This window comes from Myotis daubentonii, chromosome 1 (assembly GCF_963259705.1).
Source record: "Myotis daubentonii chromosome 1, mMyoDau2.1, whole genome shotgun sequence".
NCBI classification, from domain to species: domain Eukaryota; kingdom Metazoa; phylum Chordata; class Mammalia; order Chiroptera; family Vespertilionidae; genus Myotis; species Myotis daubentonii.
In genome coordinates this window covers 47,103,486-47,131,266 of record NC_081840.1, presented here as the reverse complement: position 1 = coordinate 47,131,266, position 27,781 = coordinate 47,103,486, and the positions used below count along the sequence as shown (strand labels likewise).

Genomic DNA, 27,781 nt, shown 5'->3' with positions numbered 1-27,781 from the left:
GCCAGCACAGATGCCCCAGGTGAGTGGACACCGTTAGGCAAAAATCGAATGGTGCTGGGGGACCGGAGGGTGGAGGGGGTGGGGTGCGGTGAGGGGTGGGGTGGCGAGGCATGGGAAGTAACCGAGAGGGCGTCCCTGAGCTGCTCCTGCTCTGCAGGGAGGTGCCCTGCTCTAACCACTACCCGGCCCAGCCCGGTTAATCATTTCCTGACCTTCCTCCTTTCGTCCTGCCCGCAGGATTGCCACATCCTCCTCCTCCTCCTCCTGCTCGCTTCCTGGCCTTGCTGTTCCTTCGCCGGGTTTTACAAGGAGCTCCAACTTCGAATCAGTATTTGTAATAGCCCCAAAGGTCCTCAAGGCCTTGTCCCAGAGAGATCGCAGGCTCGCCTGGGTGTAACGCCTGCTCAAAAGGCCCCTTGCAGCTTTCCCTATTCACTTTCGACGAAGAGGTCAGCGTCGAGGATCCTATCCCCCCACCCGCCTCCCGCACGCCTTAACCAATTACAGGCAGAATCAGTCCCCCCCACCCCCGCCCCGCAGGAAAAAAAAGTGTGTGTGTGTGTGTGTGTGTGTGTGTGTGTGTGCGCGCGCGCTAACTGCAGCTTGCAGGGTGGAGCGAGGTTTAAATGGGTATTGTGTGGCAAGTGCCTGGTTGGGAGACAGTAGTAGGTGTTTAACAAAAGTTAGATCCCTTGTCTTTTTATCGGCTGGCTACCAGGACCTCTCGCTCAGCAAGCCTGGTTAGGCATCTCTCAACCGCCCAGTGTAGGGTGAGGTATGGAAATCCTACCACGTGCTTGAGGTAATGCACAAGGTGAGTCACAACGACAGGGGTTGAACTCAGATTCGTGGGCGCCCCAGCGGGTCCGGTCACGCAGCACCCAGGTGACTGGCTCAGGCCACGTGTTCAGAACCTAGAACCTGGTCAGCATCGCACCTGCCGCCAGGAGAACTCAATACTGCTCTGCAGCCCGCTGGGCCGCGGGGGGAGGCGGCAGGCTCTTAACCTGAGCTTGTGTCGTCTTGTGTAACATGGGGGCTATAGTGCGAGTCGGCCCGAGTGGTTTTATTTTCTCCTTCACTTTCTTCTTCTTCTAATTCTTTTATTTTTTTTTTGTCTCTTTCACACTTTCTTGTATGGCCAGATTTTCTACCACGGTGTAGTCAGACCACCGCACACCACGCAGGATCAATCAGTCTTGTGAGTGCGAGTGCTCGCTGGCCGCGGTTAACACCGTGGACCGGACCGGCGTGTCTCCTCCTGGAGCCCAGGGGCTCGGGGAAGCCGAGGCCGCCCCGGGCGGCAGAGTTGAGAAAGTCATTTAGGAGCGCAGTTTGACTCTGGGCCACCCGCGGGGGAGCTCCGGCGCGGCAGGACCCCACCCCGCGGAGTGGCAGGGGGCGGAGCTGGGCGATGGGGCGTGGCCTGTCCAGGGGAGGGGCGTGGCCGGCCTGGGAAGACGGAAGCCCCCGCCTAGGGGTGGCGGCAGAACCCGGATCCCGGAGCGTCCAGTTCTCCGGAGCGGGGCTTCTGGAGACGGCGGGCGAGAAAACCCGGCGCCCGGAAGCCTTTGCTTTCTTTGACGCAAGGGCTCGGGACGCAGCCGCCTTCGGCCGAGCGCCCAGCGAGGAGCGACCCCAGACGGAGCCTTAGGAGTCCGTCCGCCCCCACCTCGCCCGGACCCCGAGCCTCGGTCCTCCTCGCCGCTCTCCTCGTGGCCATGGAGTGTCCGCACCTCAGCTCCAGCGTCTGCATCGCTCCGGACTCAGCCAAGTTCCCCAACGGCTCCCCGTCGTCGTGGTGCTGCAGCGGTGAGTGCGGCCCCAGGCGGCCCCGCCGCGCACCCGAGGCCCCGGCTCCGCCGGGCCTGCCGTCTAGGGGCCGAGGGCGGCCGGCGCGCGGACTCGGCAGGGATGAGGGCGAGCCGGTTGCGGGGGCCGGGGAGGGTATGCGGTGAGGCGGGCGCGGGCGGGCGCGGGCGGGCGCGGCGGGCAGAGCGGCCGCGGCTCCTTTGTTTTACGCGGCCCGACGGTCGGGCCGGCGAAGGGGAGGCCGCGCGGGGCGGGAGCCCGCTGGGGCCGCGAGCGCGTGGGGGCAGCGACGCACCGCACCGGGAGCCGGGCCCGCGGCTGCGCCCCCGCCCCGCCCTGGGGCTGTGCTCGCCCGAGTCGCCGGGTCGGGGGCGGTAGTGGCGGGTGTCCGGCCCCCACAGGGCGGTCTCACGTGTGGAGGGGCCCGAGTGGCGTCGCGCCCTCGGCGGGACGGGAAGACGCCGCTCTCCGGGCGCAGCTTTGTCTGGGCTTCGGGGCGCCCCGGCCTTTCGCCGCTGGCCCCAGCCCCGCTGCCCTCCGCTTGCCCGCAGGCAACCCGATCTGTGCCGGGCGGGAGCTCCGGGCCGCGGGAGGTGCTCGGTGCCCAGCGCTCAGCGCTCGGGCGGCCGAGGTTGGAGTCTTTCATCACCCGGGGAGGTTGAAGTTTGAAAACAAGCTGTGGCCCGGAAAGCTCGGGGGCCGACCCAGCAGCCGCTTGGGAGGGCGGCTCGATGGCCTGGAGGGTGTTGTGTGGTCTGAAACTGCGCTGGGGTTCCCGAGTTGAAGTGCGGCGTAACAGTTACTAGGTTTATGCAAGGCTTTTGCATCGCTTACGCAAATGAACTCCTTCTGCCGGCCCGTTGGAAACCCCAGTGCCCTCTTATTGTCTGTTCGGCCGACTTAGGATCGCACCGGCCGCACCGCATTGATTACTTCCTGGTAGGGCCCTGGTGCCGCCGCTAGAGTCTTTGTTTATTAGATTTGAGACGGTCCGTGGTAGCTTGGATTGTAGGGTAAAATTCGAATGGTGCCCTACAAAAACCTTAAAATTTATTTGCAGAAATCTAGGCACACAGCCCTGGTACGATTCAGCAGTGTGACATTTCTCGTTACGGGCTGCAGCTGGGAAGGTAGTTTAGAGGCTGCCGTAACACTTTTGACAGGTTTCTTCTTCAATGGTAATCATGTCCTTGGAGGAAAACATAGGTAACGCCACAAAGAAAGATATACTCTGGGATAAGGAGTAGAAATAACCCCGGTTCCCTCGGACCTCTCAGAGGTTTGGTGCTTTGCTTGCCTTTGTAAAGTCGGATTGTCTTTTTTTCTGCAAGAAGCCTTTTAAAGATCAACCGGTTAATTGGTTTTACAGTGCGGTATTGCAGTTCTTTTATGAGGGTACAGAAACTTGTATAAGTTAGCTCTTACATATGAATTCATCTTTTGCAGTGAATGTTGAGTATGGAACAACAAATAAAGGTGCATCGAATTGCTTTACAAATTGGTTGTTGGTGCATTAGCTACAATTGTAGTTATAGCTGTGATACTGTAACTGTAACTTTTAATTTTTTTCCAAAAGAGATTTGAAAAAAAAAATGGCCTAAGTAAACACTAGGAAAAGCATACCTCATGAGGAATGATGAAATTACTCTTGCTCATCTGTTGTAAATAAACTACAGGACAGTTAGCACAATTCTGTTTTTGTGTTGTTTTGTTGTTGTTTTCTGGTAAAATCACATCAAATTTTAAAATGGCCTCGCTGGGCACATGCAAATGGCAGATAACCTCTTGTGAGTCAGTCTTGCCTTTGTCAGTCGTGGAAAAGAGATGCAGAAAAGTGGGCATTTCTTGAGGAATGTAAGTTAAAATGGAGCATAACTAGAGACTTGTGCTGGTAACAAGAACGTTTCTAGCCCTAATGGAGGGATAATTTCTGTCCAAGGGGTAGGATGGTACTTTGCCCCTCGCTTGGGTTTGTAGACCAATAAAGCAAGTTTAACTTTATGTGGGGATTTTCTTCTGTCCATATTCCATTCTGTAAATTGAGCCTATTGGCATCCATCCATTCATTAATTTAATGTTACTGTATTGAGCTCCATCTTATTCTTACCTGCCCGTTGTTTCAGTGATTAAATGATTAGTAAATCTGTGAGTCCTTATCTGTGTGTGTGTGTGTGTGTGTGTGTGTGTGTGTCCTTAACTAATTCATGATCTTGGAGGATTATATATTCTGGTATTTATCCTCCAATACTCTTGAATTTTCTCTCTCTCTCTCTCTCTCTCTCTCTCTCTCTCTCTCTCTCTCTCTCTCTCTCTCTCTCTCTCTCTCTCTCTCTTTTGGTAGGGAACCAAAGGGTAGCCAATATGTTGAATAATGGTGTGACTGAGTATTGTGCCTGATTATGTTCTTATTAACGAGCAAAAAAAATCCCTGTTTAGCACTGGGACCATAAAAGTAATGCCCTTGCCCTGTTTTCATTGGAATTACACCACAGTGAAACAGCTTTAAAGCAGCCAAGAAATTGCAAAAGATGAACATCCCTAGGCCCTATTAGCTAGCAGTACATCCTTGGACAAGTAGTTCTGTTTCCTTTAAGCATCAGTTTCATGAAGTCATCTGTAAAAAGGGTAATACTTCACAGGTTGCTGTTAGGATGAATAAGGCAATTTTTGTGAAAAAGGTTAAGAAACACTATTCAAACAATAGGAAGTATTATAGGTCAGAACATCTTTATAAAGAGGACTCTAAATACGTAAATATCTAAAGCCCCTTAAATAGGGCCTAGGATAGAATGGCTTCATGCTGAATTATGCTTTCCAAGGAGATATATTACTCAACAAGATTAAAGGGTCTAAGAAGTAATTATATTTCAGAGTTAACTTGAGCTTCTTATCTGTGGAAGGCACTGTGTCTTAGGTTATGTAATTGTGTACTGTAGCTGTTCTCAAACTTTTTTGTTCTCAGGAACCCTTTACCCTTAAAAGTTATTGAGAACCCAAAGAGCTTTTGTTGCTATGGCTCACGTTTATTGAAGTTGCTGTACCAGAAATTAAAACGGAAAAATTTTTTAATGTGTATTTATTAAATCACTTACAAATAAAAATAATCCATTACCTGTTAACATAAATCATAGTTTCCATAAAATATCTTTTCAAAACAAAATTTAGTAAAAAGAGCAGCATTATTTTATATTTTTGCAACTTGTTGTCTAGCATAATAGGAGACAGCTGGATTTTCATATCTGCTTTTGCATTCAGTCTCTGGTTACATTATACATCATGTAGAATCTGGAAAACTCTAATGCATGCTTGTGAGAGAATGAGGATAAAAAGTATAAGTAACACTTTAATATTATTTATGAGAATCATTTGACCTCATGTGCCCCCTAAGAGGGTCTTGAAAATTCTCAGGAGTCCAGGACCACACTTTGAGAACCCACTAGTATACAACTATAGCAACAGCTAAGGACACCTGCTCTTAATAGAATAGCTATGAAGTATTAGGGAAATCCTTAAAGCTTTAAGGCTAGCAACCGTTATGTCTTTGTGGAAACTTACAAAGCTTTTGAAATATATTAGCTGGGCAACAGATCATGGGGTCCAATAGTCCTTTGCTTTGAAAAATGTTAGTCTAATCTAGTTGGGGAGAGACAGGAAGCTAACTGGTTAGAAGATAAATCCATGTTGTGGTTTAAGGTAAATGTTGAAAATAGCAATCTCCTAATAAGGTAAAAGCTGATTTATGTCTAATCTTTGCTAAAGGCATTCTCATTTTAAATGAAAATTTTTTAAATACAAACTAGGAATTCTCTCAAGCTTTTTGGTGTGTGCACATACCAGATATTATATTCAGAAGCTGGAGGCTTAGGCAGTTATTTTTTTCTGTGGATAGAAGCGTTGAACCAGAGGCAAAATACAGGGAAAAAATACACAAATTGTTTTTAAAAAAATATCCTAAACACAACTATTTTCAATAACTTAGGAAGGCTGAAGACCAGGCATTTGAACTTTAGGGTGTTTGGTGAGCCAGTTAAATTGGCAATATTTTCATAGTTACAGGCATAAAAAATTTTCCCTGATTAATTCTTCAAAGAGTTGTGTATGCCTCTTTATAGGTATCCAGTACACACTTCCCCTCGCATTACTTATGAAAAGTAAGTATAGATCAAGTAAATGGTTGGCAGGTTTGGAGTGGATATTGGAGATAAACCCTATTTTTGAAGATCCATTTAGTAGGATAATATACTGATTATTGAGTCCTTGTCAGTGGTAATAAATGTGTAATTTGTGACAAAAGTAAGAAATCAGTTATTTTGTGTCACATTTCTCTTACAGCCCACTTATAAAGAGGATTCTGGTATTCTGATTAAATTTTCTAGATAGGATTAGTTCCTTAGGAAAAATGCATTTACCTTTTGAAGTAACACTTTATGAAGTATTTATTAAGTGCCTAGAACATAAGACAGTAAATATGTATTTAAAGAATGAAGAAATTTTCTTCCATTTACATCGTGGCTGGAATGGTCTTTATGTTGAAAATGAATGCAGAGCAAGTGAGCTTCCCCCCAGAATGCTTTCACCTGTCCTCACTCCCTGTATTTTATTCTGTAACTTTGACTGGATTGTCAGCACGTGACCATCTGCTGCGATGCTGTTACCACAATGAATTTGAATTTTGACATTCTGTATTTCTAGGTGGGCAGGTGGACATTGTAGTAGTAAATCTGACTAAGGCAGTTAAAAATCCGTGGGCAGGTGATACTTTTTTCACATTCTCAAGATTAATATTTAAATTTTACTTACTTTTCTAGAGGATTTAAACTTTTTAAGGTAATATTTGTAAGCTTGAGCCAAATATAATTGCCTTTCTAGTTTTTCTGACCGTAGTATTCTGCCCCCACCACCACCCCCAGACCTTAAGGTAACCTCACCATATTTTAATAGTCTCAAAATAATTTGTGGTAGATGTGAAAGAGCTGGAATTTAGAATGTGTATCATTTGTTTGGTTGAGGAAATTGCCCTCTAGGGATTGAGGTTAGTATTTTGCTGTTGTGAAAAAGTTTTGACACATTGACCCGAGGTTATTTTCTAAACAGTCTTCTTAGGCCAGGAAAGAATGGGGTTGAGGGGAGAATTTGAACTCTTTGGTTCACTTTCCCATTGATCCTTTATTCTCAAAATAATTCATTCTCATTATTCTTTGCTTTTATAGCATTAGCCTTAGCCTCTTAGAACATCCTACTGTTTCCTCGTTGAAATTTGTGCAACTTCCTTCTTTACTAGAATATAATAGATTAATTTTGGATCCTTCAAATTAGATTTAGAGATACTTACATTTTTATAGTGTTTGTAGCTAGTAAGCAGAACAGTGAGTAATTGAGTTTGTAGCTCACTGAGTAATTTAAATTCCTGTTTTAAAATTTAATTGAGTCTTCCATCAGGGAGTAATTTACATGTACATTTCCTCCTAACCTGCTTTGTTTTTCTCTTTTTGAGCCCCCTCCCCCCCTCTTGAGCTATTTTATATATTTTCCTTCTTTGGAAAAAAAAAATACTGTATTAGCCTCCTTTGATTAAGCTACAGTTTCTGACCAACCTGCCTATGGGTTTTGTGTTTAACCTGGGCATCGGAATAGACTTGGGTAGGTAGTTTATCAGTGTGAGAAGTGGAAAATGTAGATGGTTTAATGTTTTAGTGTTTTATGTTTATTCATAGCTCCTTTAGACTGAGAGCAACTGCTTTCTAGGTGTGTTAATAGAGCTTTCCTGGACAGATGGCTTAGAAGGAAGTACTTAGATTCTCAGTAGGGACTAGTACTTTTTGGAGGGAGTATTTGTGATGAAGCTTACCTTGATTGACAGTTTAGAATGCTGAAAATAGCATTAACAACAGTAACAGCTTGTTCATCTTACCAAGAATTGTTTTGTGCCAAGACTGCTCAAGATGCTCTGCAATTTGTAATAGCCTGTTTTGAGAACGTAGGTAAGATTAGGTATCTTTCAGACTGAAAGGAAATTTACCTAAAAAATGTTCTTTGCAGTTGTATCCTGAAATCTTTTGGGGTTGTTGAATGAACTTTGGTTTAGAAGCTTGTAAACAGAGATCATCTTTTAACTGCTGTGAGACTGCAGATGTTAGTATCTATAGTAATTCCAGATGTTTTCTCATTTGTTGGTTTTACTGAGTAGGAGGAGAACTGAGAACAGCATAAAGTAACTTCAAAGCAGTTTGCTAGCATTTATGCCTAATTTAATTAACTACCCATCCTTGTAGTTTTTCCTGTTTTATAGATTGTGAAACTGAGACAGATTAAGAGAGTTGCTTAACATACTTGGGGGAGGGGGAGAGTAGTAGATAGAGCCTAAAGTTTACATTCAAATGCCATTCAAACTATACTTTTGGGTTGTCTTTATTTTCTCATCCAGTAACTTAATGCTTGATAAATTTAAAGGATTTAAAGTGTGTAGAAACATACTTGAAATACTTCCTTTGAAGATTCTTGACATAAAAATATATTTTAAATTTCATATTTTAAAAATAATTTATTTAAATTCTGAATTTGATGAGCTCTTTCTCCCCCTGTTTATTAAAGTGAAGGCAAGTTGGGACAAGATTGGTAGTACAGTTGGTAGAAAACTGGTTTTTAATGTCTTAACTTCCTTACAGTTCAGGTCTAATTTCTTTGTGGTCTATTCACATTACTTCAGATGTAACAAACTAGCCATCTTAACATAGCTGTGGATAAAATGCAGTTAGCTTTAGGTTATTTTTTAAATGTGCTTCTGTTTTTGAAGTTGCCCCTCCCATTTTTTCATTTTGTTTCTGGTAGAAAGATTCTTGGAGGTCGTTTGTTGTGGGGTGGGAGAGGAAGAAAATTGTTAAGATACTGAATCTAGCTTTTGCCTCTGGTAGTTCAGAGGTTATTGGAATCTTTGTTTTTAGGTAGTGTACTTTGTTGGTTCCATTTAGTTGTATTCTAAGATTTTCTAATCGTCTTCCTTGCAAAAGTTAATTATAGTCTTTAGACTGCAAAGCTTAAAAACACATTTCTCTCTCTTTTTCAGATACACTGAAAAGTAGGTATATGTGTGCTATTTACAGATGCATAAAATACAGATGAGCTTAGAAAGAATATTTCAGATTTTGAAAACTATTGAAATTAAATTTGGACATTGAAAAATGAAGTTTATAGTTGTATTAGTTGTTGTGTTAGCTAAATTCTTCGAAGTTAAGTAAATGCTAGCTAATTAAATTTTATAAGACCTCTTTAAGGAGGGAATTGAGAGTTTATTTTTAAGGAACTGGCTTGTATCTCTGAAAAGATATTACAACCAAGTGGATTTTATCTGGAGAATTTGTATTCTGCTTTACGATGGAAGAGCTCTACCAGTGAGCTGTTTTCTATTTTGAGTAGATGTTCTGTCCTGATATTTTTCTTTGTTCTAGATGGGTTTAAGACAGCTTTATAGAAATATGCTTGCCTGTTTATCCTTGGCCCAACCAGAAGACTCTTAATTTTATGGACTGTTCTTGTACTATCTCATCACCGGGAAGAACTGGCTGGTGATTAACTGTTCTTCCTGCAGGTTTAATTTAACTGATTATAAGATAGTACACTTATTGTTTTAGCTTCTTTAAATATTTGTCCTTACTGTCCATGCTCAGGTTTTCTTTTTCAAAAAATAGATTATTGTCCATTCCTTTGTTTTGAACATTTTTTGCACAATATTGGGATTGTACTATCTTAATCAAAGTTTTGAAGATCAACCTGAAACTTTTAGTAAACAAATTATTGTGATAGAATGTTTCCTTGGGATTATTGATAGATAACATGTTAGAGAAATGTTTTGATATAATATTTTTTAAAAAGAACTTTTATATAACTTAAAACTTTGTGGCTGACATTATTAATATTTATGTATGTTTTAGTGTCATACAATAAAATGTCCTTTGACTTGAGATTAACTCTAGTTTTCACCTGAATTATTCTGAATGTTAATAGATGTGTTAACAGTTGCTCTGCAACAACTAAGAACTCAAGTTTCACCTTATGTATATGACGTAGCTACCAACGTTCATGCTATGAGAATATTATTTTTTAATCCTCACCCGAGGATATGTTTTTAAAATTGATTTTAGAGAGAGAGGAAGAGAGAGAGAGAGAGAGAGAGAGAGAGAGAGAGAGAGAAACATAGGTTGCCTCCAGTATGAGCCCCAAATGGGGTCAAACCCACAACCTTTTTGATGTACCAGAAGAAACTCCAACCAACTGAGCCACCGGCAGGGCTGTGCCATGAAAATTTAATTCTGAGAGTTTTACTGTATTAGTTTCATTTTTTCAAGTGTTTTGTTTGTATATAGTAGTATTTTTAGAGCTTCGTGTAAAAAATATTTTTTCAGCCCAGCCGGCATGTCTCAGTGGTTGAGTGTCAACCTATGAACCAGGAGGTCAGGGTTTGATTCCTGGTCAGGGCACATGCCCAGGTTGTGGGGCTCAATCCCCAGTGTGGGGAATGCAGGAGGCAGCCAAACAATGATTCTCTTTCATCATTGATGTTTCTATCTCTCTTTCCCACTCCCTTTCTCTCTGAAATCAATAGAAATACATTTTAAAAAATATTTTCAGGTGTTTGTGGTTTTTTTTTTCACCTTTGAATTAATAATAGAGATTCTTGGGGAAATGTGTGTCATATTTTAAAATTGTGTCTATTGGCTATAAAAAATTCCAACTCTTGGTTTTTATTAAATAATTACAACAGCGGTTGGAGTCTGCAGGTGCCTATTTTTGGTAATATTGGGTATCCAGCCCTTTAAGCAGAGTATGTCTGTGCCCAGTTGTTATATATGTATTTCCCACTTCTTCATAAATAGTCCCATTGATTTTAAAAGAATAAAGAGTTTCCCAGCACACCAATAAATACATGTGTGGTAATCTCCCCATGTGCTTTAGCACTAACCTTTATTATATAATCACAAAAAATAGGAAGAGACTTGTATAATGTAAATATTAAACACATTGTTCTCTGAGTTAAGTCTGATCATAAGAGGTCCCTAAAGCTCTTAGTTTTTTAAAATTTATTTATGGGAGTGCTTCCTATAAAAATATATACATACGAATCTTTTCTTATATTGCATACACTTGCAATTATTTTTAAATAATAGTTGTGTGGTGTTTACATTTATGATTTGATTCATTTCTTTTGAAGATCACACTGCTGTTTAACCTTGGCTTTGCTTACTCAGGTTGTTGGCAAAAGCATACAGTTGCATCAGATCTTGCTATATTAAATAAATGAAAATATTGGATGTCAGAATTTTTCTAAAGTGATTCATGTTTTTTTGTGTTCATTCTCCACATAATTAGCTTCATGGGGGAAGTTATTTTCGAAACAATGTAAACTGGTAATTTTTCTGTAGTTATTTGTGTCTGGTCTTCCAAAGGCAAAAGTGGCCCATTTTGACTCTGATTTTGTAATCTGCTTTGGCTTTAGTAGTATTAATCCTTCTCCCCATTACCCTTTCCCCTCATTTGGAGGTAGGGGCACAGGTCCAGTATTTAGCTGAAGACTGGTAGCTATAGCATAATAGCCTCATTAGGTGTTTTTCTCCACACTAGGTCTGAACAAGTCTGAGTTTGTGACAAAATGAATAATAACAAATTTGTTTAGTGCATTACAGTTTATGAGAATATATGGTTTCACATATTGTTTCCATATGTTGTTTTCATTTGATGTTGAAAACTGATTTCAAAAATCCATTTCAAAACTAAAGTGCTTGAACCGGTGAGGGGACCAGCCTTATGGATCGAAATTTGCCTCTATGTGGGAAGTCAGCAGGACCAGATGCCCTCTCTTTTCTGGCTCTGTAGGTATCTGGATCTGTTAACATATGCATGACAAATTTTGGCCAGCTTGAAATTACTTTCTCTAGTTAGAGGACACATATTAAGTTCTGCAAATTAGCCTTACAGTTTATAGGGAATTGGTCCCAAATGATAAACTGCTATTTTAATTTTTATGCCATATAGTGGATTTTAGGCATACTTTTTTTTTAAAAAAAGATAAAGTTTGGGTAGTCTCATGAATTGATATAACTGTTATATGTCAGTTTACCTTATAAATATTAATTCATGCTTTCAAAAAGTAATACATATAAACAGTAAGTCATAGTATCAAAAGGTTTAAAATAGAACAGTAATCTCCTTCCCACCCCTTCACCCTCAGTCCTACTGTCCACAGACAACCACTTTAAGCCCTCCTTAGCTTTTTCTCTCATATTTTCCTGCATACTGCTAAGTAATACACTCTTATTTCTTAATTTATCAATTTTAGGCATTATCTCTCGACATCTTGCTATGGTAAGTGGGACATTCATGGTTGCACCACCTTCTCTCTGCCCCCCTCTCCATTTCTCAATGTAATTTGATGACAAATTCTGATTAATATGGTGGTTGCTTTTTCTTTTTTGTCCAGCATTTTGTTTTTCCTTGAGTAAATAGTTGCCTTTTTAAAAAATTGCTTAGTTCACCTTCTACATGCTTTCTCCCAAGTGTACTTATAAGTCTGCCAAATGTCCACGAATATTATTTTCCAAGCACTCATACAGCGAGATAATCTCTTTCTTACCACTGTGTTTTGCTGAAGCCCTCTTTCCCAGAGCCCTCTTGCTCCCATTTGAAGTAATTGTTCCTTAGGCCTATTGGACAGTTCTTATCCTGTGATTCCCTTGCTATTCTCTGTATTAGATCTACTTCCTGGATCCCTTGTCTTTCTCTTTCTTGGTTTATAAACTGTTTTGCTGGGGTATATCATTGAGCTCTCTTCCCGTGGGAGGTTACTTTTTACTACACTTGATCTTAGCCAAAAGGCGGAGAAGCGATAGGTTACTTTTTGACCCCATGCAAGTCTGATGCTTTTATTCTACCTTTATATTTAACTAGAGGCCTGGTGCACAGGTTCGTGCATGGTGGGGTCCTTTGACCTGGCCTGTGGACATCGCCCGAGGGGTCCCGGATTGTGAGAGGGTGCAGGACAGGCTGAGGGACCCCACTGGTGCACAATTGGGGCCAGGGAGGGACCATGGGAGGGCTCCAGGGCGTGTCCGGCCCGTCTCGCCCAGTCCTGATCTGCTGGACCTCAGCAGCAAGCTAACTTACACGTCCAAACATCTTCCCCTTGGTGGTCAGTGTGTGTCATAGGAACTGGTCAAATGGTCGAATGAACGGACACTTGGCATATTAGGCTTTTATTATATAGGATTGCTTGGCTGACTCTACTATTAGGAAAGAAAGATTTTCTCTTAGAATTATGAGGTCATTGCTCTTTTGTTTTTAGTTTTCTAGTGTTACTGTTGAGAAACCTGATGCCTTTCTGATTACTATTTCTTTACATATATATATTCTTTTCTGTAATTCTTTTTCCTGGAAGCTTTTAGAATAGGTATTTTATCTTCTGAAATTTCAAAATGACTTGTCTTGGCATGGGTAGTCTTCCTTTATTGTGATGGGTACTCAAGAGATCTTTCAATCTATACATTTGATAGCACACTCATTCTCCCATACTTACATCTCCTAATTTGTACTTTTTCTTTCTGGAACTGCTACTAATTGAATGTTGGATATCCTGAGTAGAACCTGTAATATTCTGCCTTTTGGTTCTAGTTCTGAGATACTTCTTTGTTGTTGTTTTTTTCTTCCACCCATCTATTGACTTTTGATAATCATATTTTTAATTCTCAATAGCTTTTTTCTCATTTTTCTGACCATTGCCTTTTCATACATTCCGTTGCTGTTGTTTTGCAGTATCTGCTCTGATTACTCCAGGGTTTTTGAGTTTGTTTTAAAGTTTTCCTTGCTCCTTACATTGTTTCTGTTTCTTCTGGGTTCCTTCTCTTTTTAAAAAGGTTCTGTCAGACTAGAGGCTTTCTTCAATGATCTATTTTATTTTTGTCTTTTCATATAAGAGTGAAGCAATAAAAAGATCTGTAAATGAGTGGGGCTTGTCTACAGTGGACTTCACCTTGAGATGAGGGAGCAAGCCACCTTCTTCATTGAAGGAAGCAAGCAACATTTCTGTAAGACTTTTTTTTTAAAGTACCATTTAGTTTTCCAGATCTTCCTCTGGGCACTCATGCTGTGACAGCAGGGTGCAGGAAGTTTCATGATTTAGTTGTTTCCACAGCCCTTGGACAGTAGTTTTCAGCCCTATTCCTACCTTTGCTGTCTCCTGTGTCCAGTGTCCCTGAGCTCAGAGCCTCTTCTTGTCAGCATTCTTTCAGCTGGCATTTAGATTGTAGTTTCTTTTGCACTAAGATTGTTACTACTCTAACTTCTTTGACTTCCAAAAACATGTTGAAATCTTTTGTCTGCTTTTGAACATGCCTCCCATTCTCTCTTTATCCTTGTGAGTTAACATCCATTTAATTCCTCTATTGTCATTTTAGTAGGATGTTAGGAAAGAAAGGAGATAAGAGAGAAGTTGGTCTGCCATGTTTAAATTGGTGTTTATTTTTAAATGAAATATCTAACCCAGTTTTTAGGGCAAAAAGGGGTTGCCCTATCAGAAATGGATCTTATTCAGAAAGTTAAATCACTAAGATTGAAATTTTACATGACTGTATTTGAGTTAAAGTTCAAACTCTGATTTACCTTCTCTGATAAGCTGAGCAAAATATTTTTGCTGTTATCAGAGCCAGCAGAGAGAATAGGTAAGTCAGAGGGTTTGACTCTGCTTGACAAGCCAGACTGTGGATATGTAAAAGAAACATAGTTGTAAGGTCATTTGGATTACTGCAATGAATATCCTATATAATAAAAGCCTAATATGCTAAGTGTCTGGTCATCTGGTCAGCCATTCAACCTATCAAAGCATAATATGCTAATGATATGCTAAGGCAGCTCAACTGCTCCCTATGATGTGCACTGACCAGCAGGGGGCAGACGCTCTGACAGGTAGGTTAGCTTGCTGCTGGGTTCCAGCCAATCGGGACTGAGCAAGATGGGTCGGACATGCCCTGGAGCCCTCCGTGGCTGGCCAACCTCCTGCATCCCTCCCCAGCCCCGATTGTGCCCAGGTGGGGTCCCTCAGCCTGGCCTGCACCCTCTCACAATCCGGGACCCCTCTAGGGATGTCGGAGAGCCAGTTTCGGCCCGATTCCACAGGCCAGGCTGAGTGACCCCACTGTTGGACGAATTCGTGCACCAGGCCTCTAGTGTTGTAATATTTTTACTGGATTAGTTCATCATTCGTCAGTAAAGGGAAGTTAATGTCAGGTTTATAGGACTCTGGCTCTGCACATTGGTATTTTAAGCCTTTCCTTTGTGTTCTGGGGAAAAAAAATAGTATGTTCTTTTTTTCTTTTTTTTTAAATAGTATGTTCTTAATTGGAAGCAAAGAATAGATTTTTTTTAATCTCAAAAACTTTTTTATTTTGCATTTCACACTCAAAGAAATATTGCTAAGAATAGTACAAAGTACTCCCATGTACTCTTTATCTAGATTCACCAGTTGTTAACATTTTGCCCCATGTGTGTTATCACTTATGAATGCACCTTATATTTATATAACTCCTCCCAGTAATTTGCAGATAAAATGGTCCTTTATCTGTACTTTAGCTTTGCTTTTTTTCTCCAAGAACAAGAACTTTCTTTTCAATTAGCACAGAATATTGGTCAAAATCAGGACATTTAATACTGATACAATAGTATTAGCTAATGCACATTTCATATTCAGATTTTTCCAGTTGTCCCAATTATATTTTTTATATATAATGTTTTTTGTTTTATGTATTTCATTTTTTTGTTCCCCCTTCTACCTCCCCTGGATCTAATCCTGGACCATGCATTTCATTTTGTTGTCATAACTTTTTAGTCTCCTTTAATTTGGAGAAGTTCCTTAGCCTTTTTCTCTCTCATTTTGGTGTTTTTTAAGAATACAGGCCAATGATTTTGTAGAATGTTTCTCAATTTCAGTTTTTCTAATGTTTTTTCATGATTAGATTTAGGTTATGCATTATTTTGGTAGAAATACTGCAGAAGTAACATTTTGTTCTCAGGACATATTAAGAGGTATATGATAGTTTATATTTTTGGTGATGTTAACTTTGATTACTTTACTTTTTATTTAATTTTTTAAAACTTGAATTTATTTAAAATTTTTTTATTTTTAGTAGAATTTATTGGGATGACATTGATTAATAAAATTATATAGGTTTCAAGTATCCAATTCTATAATGCATCAACTATATATTTTATTGTGTGTTTACCACCCCAAGTCAAGTCTCCTTCAATTACCATTTACCTTCCTAAGCCATCTTCTACCTCCCCCTTTCCCTCTGGTAATCACCATACTGTTGTCTGTGTCTGTGAGGATTTTTTTTTTAATCCCTTCACCTTTTAACGTTGATTACTTTATTAAGGTATTGTTTGCAAGTAAGTTTCCACTGTAAAGTTATTATTTTTCTCTTTGTTACTAATAAGTAATTTGTGGAAGAGACTTTGCACAGGATGGGGCAAAAGTAGGTTTATGGTTGTTCTTGTGGAAAATAATACAGTAATTAATAAATAATAATACAAAAATAAACTGTGTTTCTCATACAACTGTAAACCTACTTTTGCTCCACCTTGTGTGTACGTATATATATCCTGTTCGTTACGAAACTTTCACCTAAACTTATCACACGTTGATAATTCTTGACTGAATCAGTAATTATTAGGGCAGTTGCAAGATGTTGATCTTCTAATTTGTATTTCTTCTAAACATATTAGTTGATATTCTATGAGGGAAAGTTTTCCTTTCTCTCCCACTTGTTTATTTATTAGTATGGACTCAGATTTTTACTTTATTTTGCGATATTTTTTTATTTATTTTGAGGCTCAAAATGTCCTAGATTTGGCTAGTGGGAAACCCCTAGAGCCATAATTTTGACATGTCCCTATGGCTCTTTGAGTTCTTTCTTACTCTGGCACAGCAAGATGCTCCAGGCTCATCTTGTACTGAGCCTGCCCCAGCCTTGCTTGTAATCAGCCATTTCTCTAAGTAGCACTCATTTCTTTTTGTTGGGAATAAATGATGTTTATAAACTAAGATCTCTCAGTGGATAAGAGCTAAGAAAAACAAATATACATGTCTATACGTGTGTGTGTGTGTGCGCGCGCGCGCGTGTAAAACCAATAGTTTATATTGATGCCTATAATTCCAACTTCACACTACAGATGTAGTCTTGCCCTTTTCCTTACTTGTAATGCCCCTTTCCAACACTGATAATCTGGTTCCCATTATCCCCAACATATGTACTCATTTGCTCAATGCCATAATCAGAGAAAGTAGTTCCAGAACTGCTAACCCATACCACTGCAAAGAAAACCCTTATAACTAGAGGTCAGTATTTCTTTACAGTTCTTTTTGTCTGTATAAAGTATATGTTCAAAAGTTATTTGGGTTAGTCTCCCTCCTGTTACGACACATATTATTTATTTGACATACAGTTAAGTTCATTTGTTTGTGTTTAATTTCCATTTTAGATGTTTTTGCACATCATCCTTGCTGATTTTTATTTACTTTTTGAGTATGTAAAGCATTAGCATGGTTCCAAAAATGAAAACTGTATCTAGAAGTGTTACTACCCAACCCCTCCACTCATTCACACTCACTCCTTGTAGACAACCAATTATTTTGATTTATCCTTCCTGCATTTCTTTTTTTTATGAAAATATAGGAGTCTTTTCTTATTTTCTCTCACAAAAGGTCGCAAGCTTAAGTATACTCTTTTGGACTTCGCTTCTTTCATTTAACAGTATATTTTGGATAGCACTAATAGTTTCATAGTACTCTCGTTTGTGGATGTGTCACATCGAATTCAAACACTCTCCTATGTTAGGGCATTTAGGTTGTCTCCAACATATTATAGTTACAAATAATGATGCAACTGATAGCCTTATATAAATACATCTTTGTATTTTGGGTGTCTACAGGGAAGATGAAAAGTTTTAACTTTCTAATTGTATGAACAGTAATATGTAAGTGATTTTATAAGAATACCTCAAGCCCTAGCTGGTGTGATTCGGTTGGTTGAACATTATCCCAAGCATCGAAGGGTCGCTGGTTCAATAGCTGGTCAGGTCACATGGCTAGGTTGCGCGTTTGATCCCTGCTGGAGGTGTGTGTAGGAGGCACATGATTGATGTTTCTCTCTCACATCAATGTTTTTCTCTCTAAAAATCAATAAAAACATTTTTTTAAAAAAAGAATACTTCAAGATATTTGTCTGCCTGCTCCTGTCTTTGAGCTCTTACTGTGATCTTAAAAATGTGTTCAAGACTGCTGAAGTGAAATACTTTATTGTAATTATTTCTCTGCCTGGGCAACCTTGAAATCAGAGACCTGGAAGCGACCATGGAAACATTTTTAGTCAGTAGTAGCTAACCATATGCTCTGGATCCAGGTACATTTTTAGCAGTTGACTATTGCTTGTACATATTCAGCAATGCTGTTTTACCACCCTCTACTCAGACTCATCTATTTCTGGCATTTCTCTCTTTTAATTTAATTCATTTTAGGTTCCTTCATGTCATACTGTTGACTGGCTGCTCCCTGCGGTTATAGAATGGCAGTGGAACAGACAGTTTTACATAGGATGGAAATAAAGATTTGGGCATCTATTTTCTCTGATAGGTTTCAGAGCATTAGGGGTATTATAAACTGCAGATTCTCAGAGGAGTGGCATCTTAAATTGCCAGATAATTCTGCTGGCCCTTCCAGTCTTTTGTTCAAACAAGTGGGCATTGGAGTAGGAGGACTTCCTCCTACATTGCTAGATAACCATGTAAAAGATTGGTGAGCATGGCTTCCCATTAGGGGAGCCATGAATGGATTACATGTGGGTTGAGATAATAATCTCAGTCTAAGGGTGGTTAGAGCCTCCAAGCAGATCACTTCTGGCCCTGAGACGCCTCTTCAGTTTGTGTGCATATGCCTTACAGATGCTATCATTTTCTGTGCATGTCCTGACATGGAAAAGGTTGAGAAAGTAGGCTAGAGCAAAATTAGCCTCTAAGAGCCAAGGACATTGCCCCTTAAAGAGAAGCAGGCAATAAAGTGGAAAAGAAGAAGTGTTTTATTTAGAGTAGAAGTTTGAACTTACTGGTCCCTAAAAATAAGCTGATCACCCTATCTTAAATCTAGAATGTTTTGAAATCATTCCTATTTATTTCTTTGTTAAAACAAAAGTTAGAAATTTGAAAATATTTTTAAATGACTTGGCCTCTAACCCTATTGTATTGGATATTGGAATACCTAAGGTGTATTCTGGTCGATCAGATTAGTGAATCACAATTTAATTGCTGTTTGAATACCTCTAAGTTCGGTATATTTCAGTATGGTTTGACACCTAAGTTGCTTCTATACTTACTTAAGTGTTTCTAAACCTCCTTGCACATCTCTCAAAATTTGTTTCTAAAATGCATTTGCTTCCTAAGGTGTGTATTTTACATTGCATATATAAAATTTAATGATTCTTATATTAAGGTGGTTATGGTAGTTACATCAGTTTTGAAATAAGCTTATTAAAATATATGTTCAGCCCTAGCTGGTTTGGCTCAGAGCGTCAACCTGCGGACTGAGGGGTCCCAGGTTTGATTCCTGTCAAGGGCACATGCCTAGGTTGTGGGCTTGATCCCCAGTAGGGGACATGCAGGAGGCAGCCAATCAATGATTCTCTCTCATCATTGATGTTTCTCTCTCTCCCTTCTCCCTCTCTAAAATCAATAAAGATATATTTAAATAGTGGGGAAGGCAGTAACAATCATGGGGTGCTTTCTATTTGTTAGGCCCTTTGCTGTACACTTTATATTGTTTATCTCATGAAATCCTTACCATAGCCATGTGAGTAGAGGTGGTATTTATTCTATTCTACAGATGAGGAAGTAGACTCTGGAACAACTCCCCTAAGTTTTTGAATAAAAGAATGGTAAAGCTAGAAGGTAAACTAAGACTGTTGGTTCTGAAGGCCCTGCTTACTTCATTATATATCACATGTCCTCTACAATGTTTTTTTAAAAAAATCTCACCCAAGGATATGTTTTTTTACTGATTTTAGAGAGAGAGGAAGGGGAGAGGGGAAGAAAGAGAGAAACATCAATGTGAGAGAGAAACATTGATTGGTTGCCTCCAGAACGCACTCCAATCAGGGATGAACTCAACTTACATATGTGCCCTGACCTGGAATAAAACTTGTAACATTTTTGGTGTATAGAACAATGCTCCAACCAACTAAACTATCTGGCTCGGGCAAGCACTGTAAAATGTTTGAATCTACAGAGTAGCATTACATTTCTATGAGAGTAATCCAATCAGTTTGGTACATTTTTGTATTAAAGAAGGAAGGAGTTCTTTTGGTAGTGTTAAAGGTCATGGGCAAGTCATCAAGGCCTCTGCTCAGTTCAGTCAAAAATGAGGTGGAGCAGAATTCTGGTCAGTGTGCCCCTTGCCTACCTCCTCCTTCTGGGCCTCTGTGCAACAATTGACTGAGAGCGTGAAGAGAAAAGTGTATTTCTGCAGAAATCTTGGGATTCTGGTTTGGATGTGGGCTCTTGATCCCAGCTTCAAAGGCCTGGGGTGAGACATCACTTGGTATGATGGGGATCAAGTCAGGCTGGCAGAGGAATGTGTCAGAACTCTTAGAGTAAAAATAGAATTGGAAACAGAGATGGAGTAGGATGTTCTCAACTTTTTATTCAGAGTCAGTTTTTCAAATTCAACCTTCAATAAAATCTGAGGTTTCCCAGAATGCTTCTAAAGAACATAATCCGATGACACAAAAGGAATGAAGGGTAAGGCTTTGTAGCTTTTAATGAGAAAAGGAATTCTGCAAGTGCCAATGACCTTCTTAAGGACTTAACCCAGACTTTGGGGTTACTATAGGAGTACTGTTTTTGAGATTTTGAAGGTCGTTTTTACAATACTGAACAATACTTGGAGTGATGTTTGTGCTCAAGAAAGAATTAACCCTAACCGGTTTGGTCAGTGGATAGAGCGTAGGCCTGCAGACTCAGGGGTCCCAGGTTTGATTCCGGTCAAGGGCATGTACCTTGATTGTGGGCACATCCCCAGTAGGGAGTGTGCAGGAGGCAGCTGATCGATGTTTCTCCTCATCGATGTTTCTGACTCTCTATTCCTCTCCCTTCCTCTCTGTGAAAAACCAATAAAATATATTTTTTATAAAAAAAAGAATTATTCTGCCTTATGATAATGACAGCACATCTGGATTTGAGTTATTAAAATATTGATGGGCCACAAAAAGAGCCAGCCCAAAGGATGATAACAGATTAGTTGATGATAGACTGCTATGTCTTTACTCTTACTATCTCTGTTGCAGAGGGGATAGTCTAGTCTTTAAAGAGTTTTGATTCATATCAGGTAGAAAGTCTTGAAGGTTCCCATATTCACTTCTGAACAACAGTGTCAATCATTCCAGTGAGTTGTTTGGTGGGGGTGAGTGGTTAATACTGTATCACTGATATCTCTCCTACAGGTGGTATTCTGGTTATCTATTGCTGCATAACAAGCCATCCTACATTTTAGTGATTTAAAACAACCATTTGATTTTGCTTATGATTTTCTGGGTCAGGAATTCAGAAAGAATTTAGCTGGTGTTGCATCAGCTGGAGTACCTGTGACTGGAGTGCCTGGGGCTGGAACGTCCTCTTCCAAGATGGCTTCTTAATTCGCATGTCTGGAGCCTCTGTGCTCTCTGGTCTCTGTCTCTCTTTCTTCCTCTCCCAGTCTCCCCCACCCTGGCAAGTGTCATATTCTCCAAGGTCTCTCCATGAGGTTTGGGCTTCTTATAGTATGTTGGTTCAGGGTGATCAGACTTCTTATATGGTGGTTGGCTTCTCTAAAAGCTAGCCTCCCAAGCAATAGGAAGAGGAACCCGTCAGTTTCTTAAGGCCTGGACCTGCAAATTGACACAGTCACTTCTGCCATTCAGTTGGCCAGGGCAGTTCAGAGCTGGCCCCTACAAGGAATGCAAAGACCTGTCTCGATGAGAAGAGTGTCAAAAGAATTTGTCGCTATCTTTAATCTATCAGAGGGCCATTAAATGGAAAGAGAATGGTTATGGGAAATACTGAACTATGACTTCAGCAGAAAACAATTTACTTATCTAATGATTCAGGAGAAATTGATTGCTAGCCTTGAATAAGAATGGGACTGAGGCAAGAGGGAGCTGCCAGAAGGAGGAAGGTGGAAAATATTCTCATTGGGACAAAGGAGAAAGACAACCAAGAAAAACTTTGCTTCATAATTGCCCTCCTTGCCTTGGTTGTGAATTCTTGCTCCTATGATCTTGGCCTTCAGTCCAAACCTCTACTTCCAACCATTTTGAATTTGGTGCTCATGCTTGGTCTCTTCCTCCTGCCTTATTTAGACCTCTGCTTAGCTTCCCAAGCTCGGCTTTGGATCATCCTTTGGCCCTGGGCACCTTCGGTTGCTTTGTAAGAGAAAATCTCCTGTTTCCCTATTCCTGGGAATTCCTGGGAACCCAATGCCCAGCAGGGGGCGGATAGGGGGGTGCAACAGACAGTGATTTTGGCTGTACTCTGGCAGCTTTGGCACTTTTGGCAGTTACTTAGTATACCTGGATTTCTTCTTTTCTAGACTACATTTTGGGCCAGTTTCTCTCTCTCTCTCTCTCTCTCTCTCTCTCTCTCTACTTGAGGATATGTTTTTTTTTAATCGATTTTAGAGAGAGATGGAGAGAGGGAAACATCAATTGATCGGTTGCCTCACGCCCGTGCTCCCACTGGGGACTGAACCTGCAACTTGGGTATATGTGCCCTATCCTCCAATTTCGAGAAGAATAACACTTTTACTATTGATACTACTTTTATGTGGTGTGTGTGTGTGTTGAATAACAGCTGCAAAAATTTTGTTTTCATTGATCAAATTTTTACAAACCCATTGAGTTGTAATCTTGGATTTTGATTTAGCTTATCACTCATGCTTAATTTAGAATAGGTTCCTTTCATTAGGATACCCTGAATACCAGTATCTTTAAATTTAAGGCATTTAAAATTTATTTTTATTATAAAAGAAGTAATTTTTTTTCTGAAAAAATTCAAACAGTATAGTTGAAAGGTGGTCCGTGTGCTTGTAATCCTCCATCTCATTCCTTTTACTTAATTGTTCATAGTTACTATATACCTCTCAGATTTTTAAAAAGTTTACATAAAGATATGTAATATACACTGAGTGGCGAGATTATTATGACCACCTGACGTTTGCAGGCAAATTAGCTATAATTTCGCACTGAAGTTGCTAGAGGGCCAGACCATTATAAATAGGGAAGCAGGTGGTTTACCACGACAGAAGTGATTTTTTTCTGAAGATATGGGTAAACAACGCGATTTAACAGCCCTTGAAGGTTCCCATATTCACTTTGAAGGTTCCCATATTCACTTCTGAACAACAGTGTCAATCATTCCAGTGAGTTGTTTGATGGGGGTGAGTGGTTAATGCTGTATCACTGATATCCCTCCTTCTACAGGTGGTATTCTGGTTATCTATTGCTGCATAACAAGCTATCCTACATTTTAGGATAAAATGTTAAATCGCTGTTGTTTAAAGGCTGTTAAATCGCATTGTTTACCCATATCTTCAGAAAAAAATCACTTCTGTCGTGGTAAACAACCTGCTTCCCTATTTATAATGGTCTGGCCCTCTAGCAACTTCAGCGTTAAATTATAGCTAATTTGCCTGCAAACGTCAGGTGGTCATAATAATCTGGCCTGTCAGTGTTTCTCTATATACAGAAACATAGAGAATGGGGTCTTTTTAAAACTAAAATGATTTGCACACACTGTTTGAGTTTGAGTTCCAATTCTGTCACTAACTTAGCAAGTTACATAACTTCTCTTTGCCTTGTAAACATGCCAAATAACAATATGCATCGCACTGGATTGTAAAGGATTAAATGAAGTAATAGTCATAAAGTGGATGCAATAGTACTTAGCACATAGTATGTATGAATTTACTTAGTAAGAAATGCATATTATGGGTGTTTTCTTATGGATTGCTGATATTTTTAGAGTGCTGAACTTTAACAATTCTGCATGCGTTGGTGGGGATGTTCTGAGCTTTACTGTTGTAGCAGCATGTTTGCCTATGATGGTTTTGAACAGTGATTCCACACACTTACCACCCCGCATTTGCAGTGAGTTGCTGTTACTGATGGGCAATGTGGTGGAATGTGTTTGCTTCTCGGGGGTGGTGGGAGGCAGGAAAAAAAAGCTGTTAGTTTGGAAAATTATACTACATTAGCAATTAACTTTTTGTTGTTAAGCCTTTAAAGAAAAGTAGGTGAAAAGTAGAATTAAAAAAATTTTATCTATAGGAGAAGATAACATGATTGCTTCATCTATTTTTTGCCTTACGCTCTTTGAATAATTTTATGATTAGAAGCGACATGCTCATCACCCAACTACAGTGAAGAAATAGACCCAGAGAGTAATGATGTTCTCAGTTCTATAGCTAGTAATGGAAGAGCCAGGACTAAAATCCAGGTCATCAGATCCTCACCTTTTGCATTCTTGATAAAGGGCCTCTCTCCCAGTTGCAGCCACTGTTCAATAATGGATGCACTATAAATGGCTTGCCTGTTAGTGCTGTGTGCTTGAACTGTTTTCTGTGTAGAGACAGTGACTAAGTTGTATCATAAACCTTAAGTGCATCATATTTTTTTAGAATTCTAGGAGAATCCTTGATAGGCCTTGAATATCAAATGTAGTCTATATTACTAGGTTCTATGTATGAATACGAAGGATTTTGAAGATTATTGGTTATGTGGAAAGAATGTTATATTTGGTGTCCATGCCATTTTGTCTTATGAACTCTTTGTCTCCTGAACACAACCTGAAAATACCCCTGTATAAATAGGTTCCTTTAACACTTTAAGCACCCAGTCAGTCACTGGTGACTGACACTATACTTTCTGTATGGAAGACAAAACATGCTGGGCACTTAATGTGTTAAGCGCCGAACTCCCTAGTTTTCTGCCCTTCTTTCTCTCTTGATAAAGGAGCACACTACAATTCCCTTTCCCAGAACTAGTAGGGCGGAAAACCATTTTGGTTTCTAGAGCACTTGGATGCCTCCCCTCTGCCTCTGTGCCCCTGGTTCCTGAGGATTAACATTTTGGGGGGCTTTAGGAAGAAGACCTGAGAGTGAGCAGGTTTTAGAGGCCTGTGCTCCTCCACCCCTCTGCCCCACTCTGCATGTGTTAACAGCTTCTACCTTCTGGAGAATGGCCTTAGGAGAGGATCAAGATTCTCCACTTCCTCCAAAGAGGCCTGCTGACACCTTGCAGAGCTTGTGGCTGGGGTGAGAAGTGGGCCAGAGGAAGGTTCTGCAGCCATACCTGAAGGAGAATAATAGTGGAGGGAGCCTCGGTAGTGCCAACCTTCAGGCTGAGATGTCCAGAGACTGAGAGAAGAGACACTGAACTTGGGTTTAGAAGAATTGAAGCCAATGAGAGATTGCTGGAGGAGAGAGTAACTTTAAAGAAATTTTATAATCTCAGTGAAAGAAGACAAGTCTCTGTTTATGAGGTCCAATGACCCTGCTGTGGCCAAGTGGAACAGTGTGAGAAATACACTGCAAATTCAAATGACCTTGAAATGTAATTAGGTGTAATAAAAAGAGTATATAAATTCTCAAACTTATCTTTTGAACTTCTACAACTTTCCATCCAGATTACTCTCTTTCTCTCAAATACTAGCACTTACAAATTTTAAAATAAACCTTCAGTTTAATATTTTTATGTCATACTGAATACATAGTAAATTTAGAGCTTAAAATATTTTAGGGATTATGATTTTATTCTATCATATATTTATAAAAATTCAGTTATGTTATGGTTCATTTAGAGTTTTACAGAAGAGCCTGGGTACCTCTAATACTGTTCCCATGGGAAATAGGTTCATCCTACAGATAAACTTTTGAACTCATCTGTCTATAAATTGAGACTGCCTTTTTAAATTATTTCCCCTTAAGGTGATTAAAATAAATGACTTTAAGATTATATGTATCTTTTATTCATGCTATGACCTGTTCTAGTCATAATTATTGAGAATTAGGTTAATTTAAAGCCAGTATTTTTCATTCTATTTTATAATTGTCTTTAGTACATTATATAGACAGAGAGATAAGGTGTGTATAGACAGAGAGAATATTCCCCAAATCAATGCAATATATGGCTTTAGAATGCCTATCGTACCCTATTTTTTATAACTCTTAGCCTTCAAATGTTTTTTCCAGTGTGAAAGTATTAAGCCTTCAGATGACTATCCTTTAAATAGCCAAGACCAACTCCCTTACTCTCTTATTAAGACTTAATAAGTCTTCACTCTCTTATTATAAATGTTTATGATAGAAGAAATTGGGTATCTTGATTCAGAATGTCTTTTTTGAGATTTATTACAAGGTATAGTCACTTGTTTCCAATGTTTTTGAAAGTCAATATTCTCTTTTATTGTCACTCCTCTTTCCTGTCTTAAATACTTACTTATTTATCTACTTATATTTATTTTATTGAGGTGCGATTCATATAACATAACATTAACCCTTTCAAAGTGCACAATTCAGTGACGCTTAGTAAAATCTACAACCACCACTTCTATCTAGTTTCAAGACATTTTCATCACCCCAAAATAAACCTCAGACCTATTAAACAGTTACTCCTCACTCCTTCCTCCCCTCAGCCTTAGGGTACTTTTTTAAAAACTTAAAATGAAGAAATTGAAATATTAATAAAACTTTCTGAGATAATCTAGACTAGATTTAGAATACATTGTTCTAAATTCAAAAACATGAAGAAATGCATTCAGCCCCACCAGTGTGGCTCAGTGGTTGAGTGTTGACCTATGAGCCAGGAGGTCAGAGTTCAATTTCTGGTCAGGGCATATGCCCTGGTTGCAGGCTCACTCCCCAGTAGCAGGTGGGCAGGAGGCTGCCAATCAATGAATCTCATCATTGATGTTTCTCTCTCTGCCTCACACTTCCTTTCTGAAATCAGTAAAAATATATATTTTTTAGAAGAAATGCATTCAATATACCGATAGTGAAACAATCTATCCTATCTAATAAAAGAGAAACATGGTAATTAGCCATACCTCCACTACCCTTCCCATTGGCTAATCAGGGCGATATGCAAATTAACTGCCAGCCAAGATGGCGGCCGGCAGCCAGGCAGCTTGAAGCGAACATGAGGCTTGCTTGCTTCAGTGACGGAGGACTCCAACATTCCGCGCCTGCCACTGCCGGCCTCTGAGCTTGCAGTTTGAAACATTGTTACAAATATAGAAGCTAAACAAAACCCCAGAAACCTGCTTTCAGCCAGCCGGGATCTCAGAGCTGGAGTTGAAACAGTGTTTCGATTATAGAACCCAAACAAACCAGGTACCTGCTTTCAGCAGCAGAGGCCTAAGAGCTGGAGCCAAGCCTCAGAGCTAAAGCTGGCCCAGAATAAAAAAGAAAAAAGAAAAAAAGGAGCGGTAGGGAGCTTCAGTCACCCCCAGCCTGAAAACAGCCCTCAGCCCCTCACCCAGACTGGCCAGGCACCCCAGTGGGGACCCCCACCCTGAAGGGTGTGTGACCAGCTGCAAACAGCCATCATCCCCTCATCCAGGATGGCCAGGCACCCCAGTGGGGACCCCCACCCTGATCCAGGACACCCTTCAGGGCAAACCAGCCAGCCCCCACCCATGCACCAGGCCTCTATCTTATATAGTAAAAGGGTAATATGCCTCCCAGCACCGGGATCAGCGGAGCCGCGAGGCCTCCTGGCACCGGGATCAGTGTAATGGGGGGCAGTGCCCAAACCCCCTGATCGCCCTGTGGCTCTGTGTGTGACAGGGGGCGGGGCCACAACCTCCCTATCCACCGTGCTCTGTTCGTGACATGGGAAGGTGCCCCAACCCC

The 27,781-nt window shown here is 40.3% G+C and overlaps 1 protein-coding gene across 3 annotated transcripts in view; it reads left to right on the top strand.

The window, feature by feature from the left end:
• Nucleotides 1-641: 641 nt before the first annotated feature.
• Nucleotides 642-27,781, top strand: part of USP3 (ubiquitin specific peptidase 3) — a 107,315-nt gene continuing 80,175 nt past the window's right edge. Inside the window, exon 1 of one of the 3 annotated variants that reach the window (XM_059698947.1) lies at nt 642-814. Coding sequence is in view for 2 of the 3 variants with exons in the window: in XM_059698939.1 (XP_059554922.1) it covers nt 1,722-1,812 (91 nt within the window). In the remaining variant the exon portion in view is untranslated. Of the gene's footprint in view, nt 815-1,158; nt 1,813-27,781 lie in introns of those variants that run through there. The other 2 variants (XM_059698939.1, XM_059698930.1) reach the window with 2 other exon arrangements.